This window comes from Glarea lozoyensis (assembly GCF_000409485.1).
Source record: "Glarea lozoyensis ATCC 20868 chromosome Unknown GLAREA6, whole genome shotgun sequence".
NCBI classification, from domain to species: Eukaryota; Fungi; Ascomycota; class Leotiomycetes; order Helotiales; family Helotiaceae; genus Glarea; species Glarea lozoyensis.
The window spans coordinates 385,955-399,278 of NW_007361001.1; the positions used below are offsets into that span (position 1 = coordinate 385,955).

The 13,324-nt window shown below is 46.8% G+C and overlaps 6 protein-coding genes across 6 annotated transcripts; 3 read left to right on the top strand and 3 right to left on the bottom strand.

Annotated features, from left to right (window-relative positions):
• Nucleotides 1-429: 429 nt before the first annotated feature.
• Nucleotides 430-1,296, top strand: GLAREA_02424 (uncharacterized protein; the record flags this gene model as incomplete). The annotated part of the gene is made up of 1 exon (XM_008087510.1): nucleotides 430-1,296. The coding sequence occupies one exon, from the start codon at nucleotides 430-432 to the stop codon at nucleotides 1,294-1,296; it is 867 nt and encodes a 288-aa protein (XP_008085701.1).
• Nucleotides 1,297-2,371: 1,075 nt separating this feature from the next.
• On the bottom strand, nucleotides 2,372-2,597 carry GLAREA_02425 (uncharacterized protein; the record flags this gene model as incomplete). The annotated part of the gene is made up of 2 exons (XM_008087511.1): nucleotides 2,372-2,392; nucleotides 2,439-2,597. The coding sequence occupies 2 exons, from the start codon at nucleotides 2,595-2,597 to the stop codon at nucleotides 2,372-2,374; spliced, it is 180 nt and encodes a 59-aa protein (XP_008085702.1).
• Nucleotides 2,598-6,495: 3,898 nt separating this feature from the next.
• GLAREA_02426 (FAD/NAD(P)-binding protein) lies at nucleotides 6,496-8,394 on the top strand (the record flags this gene model as incomplete). The annotated part of the gene is made up of 2 exons (XM_008087512.1): nucleotides 6,496-6,995; nucleotides 7,044-8,394. 2 exons carry the CDS (start codon nucleotides 6,496-6,498, stop codon nucleotides 8,392-8,394), a joined length of 1,851 nt encoding a protein of 616 aa, XP_008085703.1.
• A 281-nt stretch (nucleotides 8,395-8,675) lies between these two features.
• GLAREA_02427 (uncharacterized protein) lies at nucleotides 8,676-9,585 on the bottom strand (the record flags this gene model as incomplete). Its single annotated transcript, XM_008087513.1, has 4 exons — nucleotides 8,676-8,859; nucleotides 8,932-9,068; nucleotides 9,190-9,205; nucleotides 9,374-9,585. The coding sequence occupies 4 exons, from the start codon at nucleotides 9,583-9,585 to the stop codon at nucleotides 8,676-8,678; spliced, it is 549 nt and encodes a 182-aa protein (XP_008085704.1).
• Nucleotides 9,586-9,911: 326 nt separating this feature from the next.
• On the top strand, nucleotides 9,912-10,425 carry GLAREA_02428 (Thioredoxin-like protein; the record flags this gene model as incomplete). The annotated part of the gene is made up of 3 exons (XM_008087514.1): nucleotides 9,912-9,997; nucleotides 10,117-10,223; nucleotides 10,334-10,425. The coding sequence occupies 3 exons, from the start codon at nucleotides 9,912-9,914 to the stop codon at nucleotides 10,423-10,425; spliced, it is 285 nt and encodes a 94-aa protein (XP_008085705.1).
• A 1,627-nt stretch (nucleotides 10,426-12,052) lies between these two features.
• Nucleotides 12,053-12,857, bottom strand: GLAREA_02429 (uncharacterized protein; the record flags this gene model as incomplete). The annotated part of the gene is made up of 3 exons (XM_008087515.1): nucleotides 12,053-12,241; nucleotides 12,376-12,652; nucleotides 12,715-12,857. 3 exons carry the CDS (start codon nucleotides 12,855-12,857, stop codon nucleotides 12,053-12,055), a joined length of 609 nt encoding a protein of 202 aa, XP_008085706.1.
• Between the last annotated feature and the right edge of the window lie 467 nt (nucleotides 12,858-13,324).

Below are 13,324 nucleotides of genomic sequence, written 5' to 3' on the forward strand. Positions count from 1 at the left end.
CAGGAACATCAAGGATCTCTGCACCACGACAACTTAGACCTCCTCCATAATTGCCTCTGCCCTCAAAGCAAGAGTATAGACGCCAGAATCTTTTGGCGCTGCTCGAATGCGCCTCGGCCGTTTATGTGACCGCGATAACATCATTTTTGCCAATCAAATGCGCCGACCATAGAGGCGGACGAAACAGGTCGGACCGGACGAGGACAGCGTTGGTTAGGTCATTTGACAAGTACAGCCCATTTTTCATGAATAGTGGCGGAGCCGATGAGTGATGTGAATTTAGGTTGTCTTTTCAAAGAATCCGTTGTTCTTGCTCATGAATCACGAAGATTGATATAAATCACCTTTTCTCAGGCTACGGTCTAACAATTCCACCACAAACCTGCGTTGTAAAATTCATACTTCAAAAACCGCGCAACATCAATCAGAATGACAGCGAAGACTTTCCTACTAGAACGCAACCAAGTCGTCTGCTCACCCAGCAAGGAAGATTCAGGCGGACGAGGCACAGGCATATTAACCCACGCCAACGGAATCAAAGTCAACGTTATCCTCGAATGGCGAGCCACCAAACCAGAAGATCAAGAGCTCGGAGCGCACGTCGCCAAAGCACTCGTCGCAAAAACACTTGAAAATATACCAACAAACGAAGATTACAACCGACCTGAAGAAGTTCGAACGCTGAAATTCCAAGGGCTATTCCTCGTTAAGGAACGCTCGCTTTCAGCTATCGTATACGAATGTCCGCAGAAAACGATGAATTTGCGGGATATCATTGCGACGATTCCGAAGCCGTCTGGGGAGGATAGAGGGAAGCTCGCGGGGATCATTGCCAATAAGATTAGGTCGCTGCATGTGCATTTCAGAATGCGACATATGGGATTGCGAACGGAGAGTTTTGTGTTCTTCGGCGATGGGAAGAAACCTGATCTCAGAACACCATACCTTCTAGATTGGGGCCGTTCGGCCACGTCGAATATCTATGAGCATCCTAGGTATCAGACGGGACAATCGCGATGGTATCACGATGTGTGGTCTTTGATGATTATCTTGTCGGAGATTGCGGAGTGGAAAGTGGTTGATAGGACGTTTAAAGATGCGGACGAGCTGGCGAGGAAGAAGTTGCTGAGGAGGAATGAGGTGACGACTGCGGGCTGGAAGAGTGAACGGACTGCGAAGGTTATGCAGTATGGCTTTCAGTTTCTGGAGACGGATCGTGCTAAGCTTGATAAGCTGAGTAGGAAGGAGGTTAAGCGGTTCTTTGATACGCTGTGTGGTCTTATTGATGGGCAGTGAAATTGGGTTTTGGTGGAACGTATAAAAATGTATAAGTAGTAGAAGCGTTGCGATAAGTGAATATGGTTTTAGACATAGACGTAAGAGAGCAATACAACACCCTGATCAATTCGGCGAAGCGTGGGCCATTAGAATGATTCTCCATCTCCTCGACAACATTTTAATTAAGTGCATCTTTCAACGTGTGCAAAATCCAATAAAATTATGTCAATCAAGCGAACGAAAATTCCCACCGTCCTCCATTTATTGAATCGTTCGTTGATTTGAAGTCCAAAAAAATATTATGAGGTGTTTCATTAGGTACTCCATATGGACAGGAATCTTTATGTCAGTTCAAGGAGATCGAAATTCTTCGAGTTGGATTACTTCACCTTCTCGCGCTTTATGAAGTTCAACTTTACGCGCACTCTAAAATATCTCCCAACGGATTGATGATGTGGACATCGCCTTCCGTCTTGGATGACGAAAAATTTCAGAGGTAGTATTTGTCCCGCTGCGCTTGCTTCGTTGAACTTATAGTAGTTGGTTCGAAATATTTGAAGGATGCGAGCTGGAGCTTGAATAAGTTAGTTTTCTCTCAGGCAAGGATAAATTTTGTAAACTTATCCAGGCCGTGCATAAACGTATTTCTCCAAGTTTTGACCTGACAGAGATATCAACTAGGAGGATTGTTTTCTCGAGCCTCGAGGGCTCTCTGTGGCTCAGCGTAGAAAAAGGAGATGCTTCGAGAAGGTCGGATCTTTTAAGCCAGACTATATTCATCGATAACAATTAAAAAAAGGCATTTTGAGCGACATCTTTATCCCAAACTACTATTCTTTTGGAGGAGAAAGACTGGAGGGTATGTGTATATCTTCATAAAAGCGGACATAGATTTATCTCGTTACCTTGAAATATCAGAAATGGGGAAAAAACGAAAAGGAAAAGTCGGTTCGGCTTGGCTCTAAATTCAAGAAATACCAGCCAGAAAGTTTTGAGGACATCCAAAGCCTAAATCAAGCTGAGTATATCGCAATGAAACCCCTCAAGTCCCCATCAATAGGATCATGTTTCAGTTATTCTCTATTCCACTGCTTTACGGGCCAGCGTGTGAGTCCTATTACTTTAAGCAGAGTTCGTTTCATGCTTTATACAATGCCTACCTTGTTCGTTATCACTTCGTCCAAAGCGGCTTGCGAGTCTGCAGATCGCTGGTGCAAAGCAGCATACTCCTCAGCTAAACGTCTATTTGCACGAGCGCATTGCTCTTGAACTTCAGCAGCGGCAAGAAGAGCAGCATGGAAATCGCTGTCTAAGGCCATATTGTTCGGGATTTCAGAATTGGGTACCGGGCTTGTGATATGTCTGTTTCCCCCTGCGCCACTTCGTGCTGCTCGAAATTCGGACCCTTTGAAGATACCACGCAAGATTGTTGACAGAAGGGGAACCAGATAAAAGCAAGAACAAAGTCCTAGGCTGATTATGAAACAAAGGAAGACGTTGCGGCTGTCATTCGGATTGGCTGATATGTCAAGGTGTCGTGTCCATGTAAACGCTAGGTATAGCCCAATCCCAGAAATAAAGGCACCTAAAGAAAAGTTGATCATTACTGAGGGAGACGAGAGCAGAGCCGCCGCAGATAAGGAAGCAAAGAACTGGTCGTTTGACCGATTCCCAACCCGAATCTCTTCGAGAGTCCAGTTTTCACGAGAAATCCAGGTTCGCAAGTCCGAGGGGCGTGTAAGATTGCCCATCAGCCGTTGTAATAACGAGGAGTAAAAAACAGCGAGACACCCGGACGCTAAGCTAAGCTGAAGACAAATGCTGCTCGAGTAATCCAATGCGCCTCGCTAAGGTTGGGTAGGCTTAGTGAGGTTAACGCGACTTGGGCAATGATTGTCCCCTGTACTCCAGTCAGCATTGTCAATGGTTCGACCAAGAAATGGCAAACAGCAACGGCGGCCATGTTGCATTCTGAAATGTAAAGGTCCCGAAATTTCTCGATCAAGGCATCCTCTTGCTCGACGATGTGCGTCTCCATTCGTTCGAGCTGTCTATACGCCGGGTTCATTATGCAATAAAATGCGAAACTTATGCCCAAGCCATGGGTCTTAAACAGACGAAGCTGTGTATTTTGGGTTACTAGAGGAAATATAGTCGTGATAAGATCAAGGAATGCAACAATCGATGTCGCAGCGCTGGCGGGATCCATTATATTTTTGCTAAACAATCCGTGTGGTAATTTAAATTCCCGATCAAAGGTCTAAAGGGTGTTCTTACTTGGAACTACATTTATTCGCTCATAGTACTATTGAGTTGGATTGTTAGGTAGTTGATAAAGAGGCTCGAGAGAGGGTAGAAGTTCGAGCCCCACATTTCCACTCGTTCCGAGAATCCCCCGCCCACAAACAGTAATTACTTTATATATTTAAAAAAGCAAAAAATGCTCTAACGGGCCCAATTTGAGACAGAATTTGAGCAATGGTGAAAAGCCAACTCAAAACCGCCACTGGGATGTTGTCGTAACAAGTACACACCGCCGGGGAATTGGTTTAGTGGTATAATGTTCCCTTAGCAAGTCAGACTTGTCTGATTGATTTGGGAGAGGTCGCGAGTTCGATTCTTGCATTCTCCATTTTTTTGCACTTTTTTTTTGGGATAGGTGTAGGTTATGACGAAGGGGCATAAAGGTTGGTCAAGGATGATGGAGTTTTTATTTTTAGGTAGTAGGGGTTAGAAGCTCCGCATTTCTTTTTCCGACATCCTACATAATTACCATTACTATCGTTTTGAAACATGAATTATTCTCGACGAGTCCTGTTCCGTTATTCATCTTCCATTATTCCATTCCTATTAGCCCTCTTGCATTAATCCTCTCCTATTTTTGATGTTCCGTTATCCTTTTTCAATTCTATCCAGTTTTTTTATACAATTAACCAAGACTTTTGTACAATAATAAAGCAGGACGTTCGATCCTTCCACTATTCATCTATCACAATCACCAAAACACACCCTCCTATTTCTCGGAGCCTGCCATACGCATCCGCGATCGTGCATATGGTCGTTTACCACCACTGGATTGGTAGACAGCCGGCGTTGTTCAAAGGATTCAAACAATGCTTCCATGCGCCTTTCGTGTTCAAGGTGTCCGAGATAGAATAACACGCAGACCAAAACTCCACCGAGAAACATTGATAATTCTGGGAAGAGGAATTTGAGGTTTGTTATGGCTCCTTGGAAGAGGTCGCTTGGTGTTGGGGACATGGTGGAGTGGGATTTGGGAGGTTGAGGAAGTTGAGGACGACGTTGAGGGTGAGCGGTATGAAGTGGTGGGTTGGGTGATGGGAGTCGTTTGTGGTTTTTTTTCGAGGGGTTTTGTTGATGTGTGGGGGCTTGGTCTGTATGTGGCTTCCAGAAGTGTGTTGTTTGTGCTTGTTTGTACGATTTTATTGTAGGGTTTGGATATCAATGTGTAGTTGAAGTAAGGATCGCGAGGATTTGTTTGAGGGGAGGAAAGATATTTAGTTCTAGATTCAAGATCTAAATTAAGAAGTCTTTGGGTTTATGTCATAACTAAAATGGAGAAGGGTGTTTGGTGTTATTTAGTAAAGCTTTCGACTTATGGTGCACTATATTGGTTGCCGTTGGCGATTATGATGTTAAGGGTTTCTTGGAATTTCGCTTGTGGTGGACACCGACTATCTAATTGAGTTGTAGTGGCGTGAAAGTCTATATACTGCCAGGGTAGAAACTCTTGTATGTTCTAAATAGCAAAATGGTCAATGGCAGGCTGTCAAGTAAGAGAGCGATACTTTGCCTTTAGCGTGTAACACGAGCACCCAAGTGCGAGACTGCTGCTCTGGCACGTGGTAAACGTGTAGTAAAGAGATGTCAGATATAGAAAATAATGGCCGTTTTATCTTTTGAAAGATGTGAGTATGTCGTCAAACCTGGCTATTCTATATATAGGAGAGCTCTCGGAGGAAAAATCAGTGGCAGAACCCTCTCACTATCCTGGTGACGTAAATTGTAGTTACGGAGCACTAGAATTTGTGCTAATTCATTAGATGCCCTACGCGTACGTACTGCTTCATTTTACGTCGCCTTAGCAAACTCTTTACTTAAGAGTAACTTGAATACTTAGCCAAGCTATTGTAATTTGCATCACGGCACGATCTTGTTTATCCCCCAAAGAAAAATAAATAAAACTCAACTATGTTAACCGTCTCATAGACGTCGGGATTAAGTGTTGTTGTGTTTTACGTTATTTGACATTAGGCGTCGGAGAAGGAAATTTAATGTATTCTCGTCGAGGACATCTTTTACGCTCAACTTATATTTGGCTATTATTCAGTATTGTTATAGTGCCTTTAGTTGTCAAAACAGCTGCTGTCAGTATATTTATGTCTCTCTTGAGATTCTTTCTCTAATTTGAGCCTTTCTGCAAGCTTTTTCGTACAAATCTGGTTTCGTTGTCCGCAATTTAGCGATATTGTACTTCACGGGTGTCTAATGAAATAGCGCAGCCCCTGGTGAAGGTACACACTTTCAAACATCAGACCCTTTTCAAAGGCCCAGAAACGTCATATTGACGGCAGTCAATTGACGGAATATAGGGCATTCGGTCAACTTGATGTCATAAGTAAACAAGTATCGTGTTTTAACAGCCAACCAATATTGTCTACCGCGAGAAGGGTTGATAGCAAGTAATGAAACGACACTACGTTTTCAACTACACGACACATCTTTACACACTTCTACAACAAACCCAAATCTGCCGCACCCTCCACTTAAAACAATCCCCTCCCAAATATCCCAGTCAGCTCCCCTTTCTCCATCTCGGTTAATTTACTCCCCTCGACCCCGCGATCTTTCTGGATATATCACGACTTCTCTTGGCGCTGGGTATATCCAAGCTTGGCATCAACGACATGGCAAACCGAATTGGTTGAAATAAAGTATGCAAGAGACGATGTCGCGGTATGAAACTACCGATCGATCTCATGGTGGATTTAGTGTAGATTTCGTATCACCTTGGCGCGGATTGGAGGTTTGAGAATGATGATCGGGGACGGCACTTTTGGGATGGTGGTGGAGGGGAAGGGAGTTAATAGAAAGTAGATCCTGCTTTGGTGATCGCAATTATGAAGTTTCTGGACTGATTGAAGTTTTCGATTGAATCTTGCGTGAAGAAAACTCAAGCGTCTCGTCGCTAGCGCAATGGCACCACTCATCAACATCCTCACCTTCCTTCTCCTCCTCACCACACCCATCCTCTCAACACCAACACCAAATTCCCAAGCTACCTCAGCAGCAGCCAACGAATACGATTACATAGTAATCGGATCCGGACCCGGCGGCGGTACCGTCGCCTCTAATCTCGCACGCGCAAACTACACCGTTCTCCTCCTCGATGCTGGCGACCAAAGTACCGCCAACACTGGCGGCCAATACCCAGCGCAGATAACCTGGGATTTCTTCGTGAAGCACTATGCTGATGAGCGACAGACGAAGTATAGCCATTTAACATGGCGAACCAAGGAAGGTGCTTATTGGGTTGGGAGAGACAATCCACCTGCTGGAGCGAAGCTGTTGGGTGTATATTATCCTCGAGGAGCGACTGTGGGTGGGAGTAGCATGATCAATGCTATGGTTACGTTCCTGCCAGCGGATAGCGATTGGACTCATATTGTTAATATTACTGGGGATCAGTCTTGGAGGTAAATGACCCTTCCAATGGTGAGAGCAGCAGGCTAATGAGATGTCAGTCCTGCGAATATGAGAAACGTCTTTATGAAGATTGAACACAACAACTACCTGCCAAAAGGCACCGCAGGTCATGGATTCGACGGCTTCTTCCAGACCATGATGGCCAAACCTTCGAGCGTCCAAAACCCAGGACTTGCAGCTCTCAACGCAGCAGCCGCCTCATTCGGTGCCCAAGCAAGTCAATTGACCGCCATGCTGAGTACCGATCCCAACGCAGTAGACCCCAACCGCGACCAAGCAACAGGAATCTTCGGTCTCCCATCCCACACCCGCTCCAACGGCCAACGCTACAGCTCCCGCGACTACATCCTCGACACAATCAACCTCAAATACCCGCTAACCCTCTCCATGAACTCCCTCGCCACGCGCATCCTCTTCAACACCACGGGCTGCACCACCAAACCCCGCGCCACAGGCGTTGAATACCTCGCAGGAAAGTCCCTCTACAAAGCCGACCCGCGCTACAGCCCCTCCAACAAAGGCATCCTCACCACCGCCACCGCGAGGAAAGAGGTCATCCTCTCCGGCGGCGCCTTCAACACGCCGCAACTCCTCATGCTCTCGGGCATCGGCCCACCAGACCAACTGTCAGCCCTCTCCATCCCCCTCCTCGTCTCCTCGCCAGGCGTCGGGAAGAACATGCAAGACAACCAAGAAGTCCCCACCGTCGGCCAGTTCCCCAGCGCCGGGATGGGCAGCGCAGGCGGTTGTATAATGCGCAAGACGCCCTTCGCGGCCTACGACGAGCGCGACGTCTTCATCATGCAATTCCCCGGCGTGTTCCGCGGGTTCTGGCCCTCCAACCAAACCAACACAAAGCTAGCCACCGATCCGCAGGGTAGTTACGGGATTAGTCTCGTGAAAATGCATCCCCAGAACAAAGCTGGCACGGTGAAGTTACTGTCCAAGGACCCGCAGGATATGCCGGAGATAAATTTTAACTTGTTTAAAGAGGGACGGGACCTTGATATGGGCGCGATGAAAGACACAGTCGCCTGGGCGAGACGGATTTTCGCTGCCATCAAAGCACCCGCGGGACCGGTCAAGGTGTTGGAACCGCCGTGTGCGAGTGTAGATGCGAATGGTAGTTGTGGACAGACTGACGAAGATTGGATCTCGGCGCAGACGTTTGGACATCATCCGACGAGCACGGCGGCGATTGGGGCGGATGGCGATGCGAATGCGGTGCTGGATTCAAGGTTTAGGGTTAGGGGGGTCGGCGGGTTAAGGGTCGTGGATGCGAGTGTGTTTCCTAGGATCCCGGGGGTGTTTCCTGTGGTTAGTACTTTTATGGTTGGGCAGAAGGGGGCGGATGTTATTCTTGAGGATGCGGGGAAGGGGGTTTGTTAAGTTGGAGAGGGTCTGTTGGATGTTAGTGGATTGGGTCTATGTGAAGTCAGTGGTTTTGGTATTTGTGAGATTTGGAAATCAAGGATTGTTAGGTAGTGTACAATTTCATTTTGCCCATGGCTCAGCGGATTTGGCAAATTGAGAGATGTATAAATCATCGTAGCCCCCCACGCGTGGTATTCGTATTCAATGCAACGTGCCGCCCGTTTTACCACCACTGTCTATCGTTTCAAAGACATATCTTGATCTCACCCTTCATACCCCCATGTCAGGCAGACTGTTTAAGCCTTCTTAACAGCAGCAACAACATCATCTTTCAACCCCTCAGCAGTCTTAACCAAACTATCCTTGGCTTCCTCAGCCTGCTCCTTTGGTGTCTCGTTCTTCACGGAGGCATTGTACATCAAGATACGGGTGACTTGGATGACACCGACGGCTCCGAGGAAGAAGTTGACGGTTGCGAGACTTGAACACAACGGATTAGCACGTATATATAGAAATTGGGGCATGGGGTGTGAAATGGAGATTGGGACGTACAGAATGTTTCTTGGCTTGATGATCAAGCACCATCTTGTCCAGATCGCTCCGGTGGCTGTGAGTGCGGCGTTTTGCGTGAGCGAGAGTTTCTCGGGTGGACGGTAGAAATCGGATACACCTGCTAGGACGAGGGACCACTGGGGGTTTGTTAGTATCTGTTTCCATGGGTTCTGATGATCAAATATTCATTCTCGGAGCTGGAGTTGTCGGTGTAATGGGGCAGAAGCTTGGTTGAGCGTGGGTTTAGGATGGATATACCTTCATGACAGGAGCCCTACATCGCAAGAACGTTAGCCAATTTATTCAAACCAACACAATTCCCTTCCATAGCCTTCCAATGATCCCCTCAAACACGCATTTCCAATCCCATCCCAACCCACCACTCTCCATTCCCCACCAATCCCCAAAACATCCCATCCACACCAACCAACCTCTCACTCACCAAAAATGCACAGTCTTCAACCCAATAGGACTATTCCACATCCTCGCGAACCAACCCTGAGCAGCCGCCTCCGTCGCCGCCCCTGTCGTACTCTGCCATCTCTTGCTCTGCTGCTGGAATCTAGGTCTGAAAGCCTGCGTCGTTCGCGAGGCGAATGTGTTTGCGCGGAACGCGGGGCGCGCGGCGCGCAGGATGGATGATGTGGATGGCATTGCGACGGGTACCTAGGGATATAGAACAGATAATTGGGGAGGGAGAACAATTGATGGTGGAGTTGGGATTGTTGAATCTCGGGAAATGATCGACGGAGGCCGGTATCGCTTATCCCCGACGGGCGTTTGCATAACCTTGCATAATTTTGGTGGGGCTGCTAGGGAATTGTGCAAGGAGCTTCAACCTCATGGCGAGGTTTTGGGGTGCGATTGTGATGTGATGAACTGGATTTGCCATTGTTCGCCCACGACACCATCTACCGCTTCGCAGGACACTCGATTGGACGCGTATTGAAAACTTGATTTTGAGGATATATACAGGGAGGATGTCGGGCAAATACGCGTTCTCGCAGACGTTGAAGGAGGTGCGGTTTTTGTTTTGCCAGACGAGTGAGAAGAGCGCTGGTGCGAGGTTTGTGGTTTCTTTCATTCTCTATAAACATACGGCGAGAGTAGATCGTAAGGGCTATGGCTCGATTGGGAGACGTTTGATGGTAAAGGGAACGAGACTGACAATTCGTGATTTCACAGAACATTCCTAGCACGCGCATATCCTACGATGAAGAAGAACAATCCAAATACTCCAATTATGCTCCGCGAAGCTGCAGATACGCCGGCTAGAGTGTATGCACGATACGGTTAGTCGATCCCTTTGGTCATTTGGCTATGGTGGGCGAGTTTGCGCTGGACGGAGATTATGGATAGGATCTCATGGGGTGGATTCGAATGCTAACACGATCAATTGCAGAATTTGGGAAGGAGAAGAGCGAGTCGTTAGCTGGATTATCGGATAAGGAGATTGAAGAGAAAGTTACGGGGTTGGTGAAGAGTAGTGCGTAGGCTTTGGAAGGGGGATGGCGGGATGTACATATTTGGGCGGAAAGTGTAGGACTGATAGGACGAGAAATGAGGGAATGTAACAAAAAAAGCTACAAGACCAACCCATAATTCAAACTGCTTGAGCATATATATTTCGGCTTTGTTAAGGGCCTATGGATGACGGGAGTCTGTTGTGGTCGTACTCCCGGTTGTTTGATAGTTGTCAAAACCATACCACTCACTAACACGAAAACATTTGACTATCAAATACTTCGCCCTCACAAACCGACTACTCCATCAAAAACTCTTTCCCAAAAATCAGATCATCCAAATCATTCAAAAAGTTCTTCTTGCACATCGCCCCCAGTTTCACCCCCCAAACCCCAAAGATCACATGTGACCCTGAAACCAGGGCCGCCCCAAACAGCACCCCGATTAATTTCCTTCCAAACCAACCCATCACGCACGTCAAACCGCAACAACAACATCTTTCACCAGATCTTTAGCAGATTGAAACAGCCTGCGAAATGCAACAAACGACCGGGTCCTGTCTGGTTGGCAGATTGAAACATGCTGCGATTTGCAACAGAGAGCTGGAGGGGTAGGAAATTGGGTGGGTGAGGAGGGAAATTGGGGTAATCTGATGGAGATTGAAACGTGTTGCGATGTGCAACAGAGATGGGTAGGTTGGAGATTTGGAGATTGAAACGGGCTGCGATTTGCAACGAATGCCTTTCTTCTGCTTTCACATATTGAATCTGCCTCGTAAATCGGAGATTGAAACAGACTGCGAAATGCAACAGACATAGTCGAAGTTGGAGACCTGGAGATTGAAACGACCTGCGATTTGCAACAAATACAAAATATTTACTTTATCTGCCTTGGCCTGGAGATTGAAACCGCCTACGATGTGCAACAAACCGTTCAAATTGATCACTTGGCCTCGTACATTGGAGATTGAAACGGCCTGCGATTTGCAACAGAGAGCAAAAGACCTATTGACAGGCCAATCTGCCTCGAAGCCTGGAGATTGAAACCGGCTACGATTTGCAACAAATCAATATACGAGGCAGACTGGTCAAGTTAATTCGAGATTGAAACAGCCTGCGAAGTGCAACAATTCTTCAAGGTATTCTGCTATGGAGGGCTACTTCTGTCGAAGAGTATCGTAGATATATAAGGTCCAGGTGAATCAAAACTGTTCTTCATTACAACCAACGGCTTGCTAGGTGTTTTGAAAATGTTGGTTTTCCAGATATCGATCAAACATTTGAATGTTGTAGCCACAATGATGCAAAGATACACCCTTTCTGTACCGTTAATAGATTGGTACCCAGTTATAAATATCCAAAACTGTCGTCAGTTTAAAGTTGTCTCAATCATCCTCGGAGGGATTTGGTGCTGATCACATGAGCGTCACGTGCATACTCGGATCGTGATTTGCTTTTTTGAAATTAATTCTTCCTTCGCAATGGATATTTACAGCTTGCGCCGCCCAAAACACAACTGACGCTCGATCTCTCCTTCACCAGCGCTCACCCATTCCACGACTGAGTGTTTGACCGCAACCAAATTGGCAGGCATCAGCGTCGCCGTCGCTGTTCAGTTGCTGGGATACTGTATGGATACAACACAAAAGCACAACAAATCAAGCCGACAATGGTCTTCGAGAATCTACCGTCCCCTTCAACTTCGCAGTCTCTGGTCCCCCCTCCCCCTTCTGAGCCTTATTCGGGTTGTTCGTCAGGTCAATCGAGTATTTCGTGTCTGTATTTGATAGACCTTCCTGTTTCTTCGACATCGTTCCCTCACCACCTGGTGTCTTGGATGCGGCCGCCTATGGAAGGACATATTAGCACCGAAACAGCTAATAAAAATGCGCAGGAAATATCTTGCCTTGTCCCTCATCCCATCATACCCTGCCTGTGGAGCTTTATCTTGGTAACCCTGTTTCATTCCAGCCTCGCTCACAACTCTCTTCTTGGTCCCTCCTTTCGCATCTTGATAAGTCTCAATGAAAGTTCCCTTATTTTTGTTCGCACCCGTGATTTCATGGGGTTCGTGGCCTCGTCTGGTTGACTCGGTGTTTGGCCCAATACCGGGCATATCAGTACTTGCTTTGTCTCCTCCTACGGCCGTCCATCTGGTGTTTGCTTCCTCGGGATTCTGAACTTGTCTCTGCCAATACCAGGGTTGCGTGTAACCAATGACTCCTGCTAGGACTATTGCACCTCCTCCAGCGAGTATTCTGCAAGAAAGTTGTTAGTCAGATATTATGAGCCGATTGTTGAGGATTTATTTGTTCCATACAAGTTTCTGGTGTTTTGGGGGTTCTCATTGGCAACACTGTAATAACTGTACCCCCGGCTGTGTGGAGAAGTCCTTCCTACAGGCTGGTACCCTTTGGATGCAACTCGTTTTGCGGACTGAACTAATCCTTTTGAAGACTTCATTCTGATGATTGTCACCGAGGATTGGGTTTTATGGGAAAAAAGTTCTGTTATCTTGAATAATAGTAATAATAGCTATGTTTTCCAAGTCAGGTACATTGTGCACCTGGGTAGTCACGAAGGGTCACCAATTAGTGTGGTTCATTGTCTAGAGCAGAAATGTCGTCACGAGTAATCACCACTAAAGAGAGTACCTGGAGTGGTCGGCATGATGTACATGGATGGGGTCGTGGCTTGGCGTCCAGAGGCTTCTTTGACCCCACAAAGCTTTCTGGAGACTCTCCGCGTCCTTTTGAAGCACCAATGCACCACTCAGACACATCTACACCTGCAAGGAAAAGCAGTGACTTAAGAAACAATATCCCACGGCTGTATCTCCGAAACGAATGATTTACGTATGTGCATATTGCATCGAGCTGTCATTTGGAAATGTTTTCTCTTGGTACTGATGCAAGCAGGAGAGCAGGTCC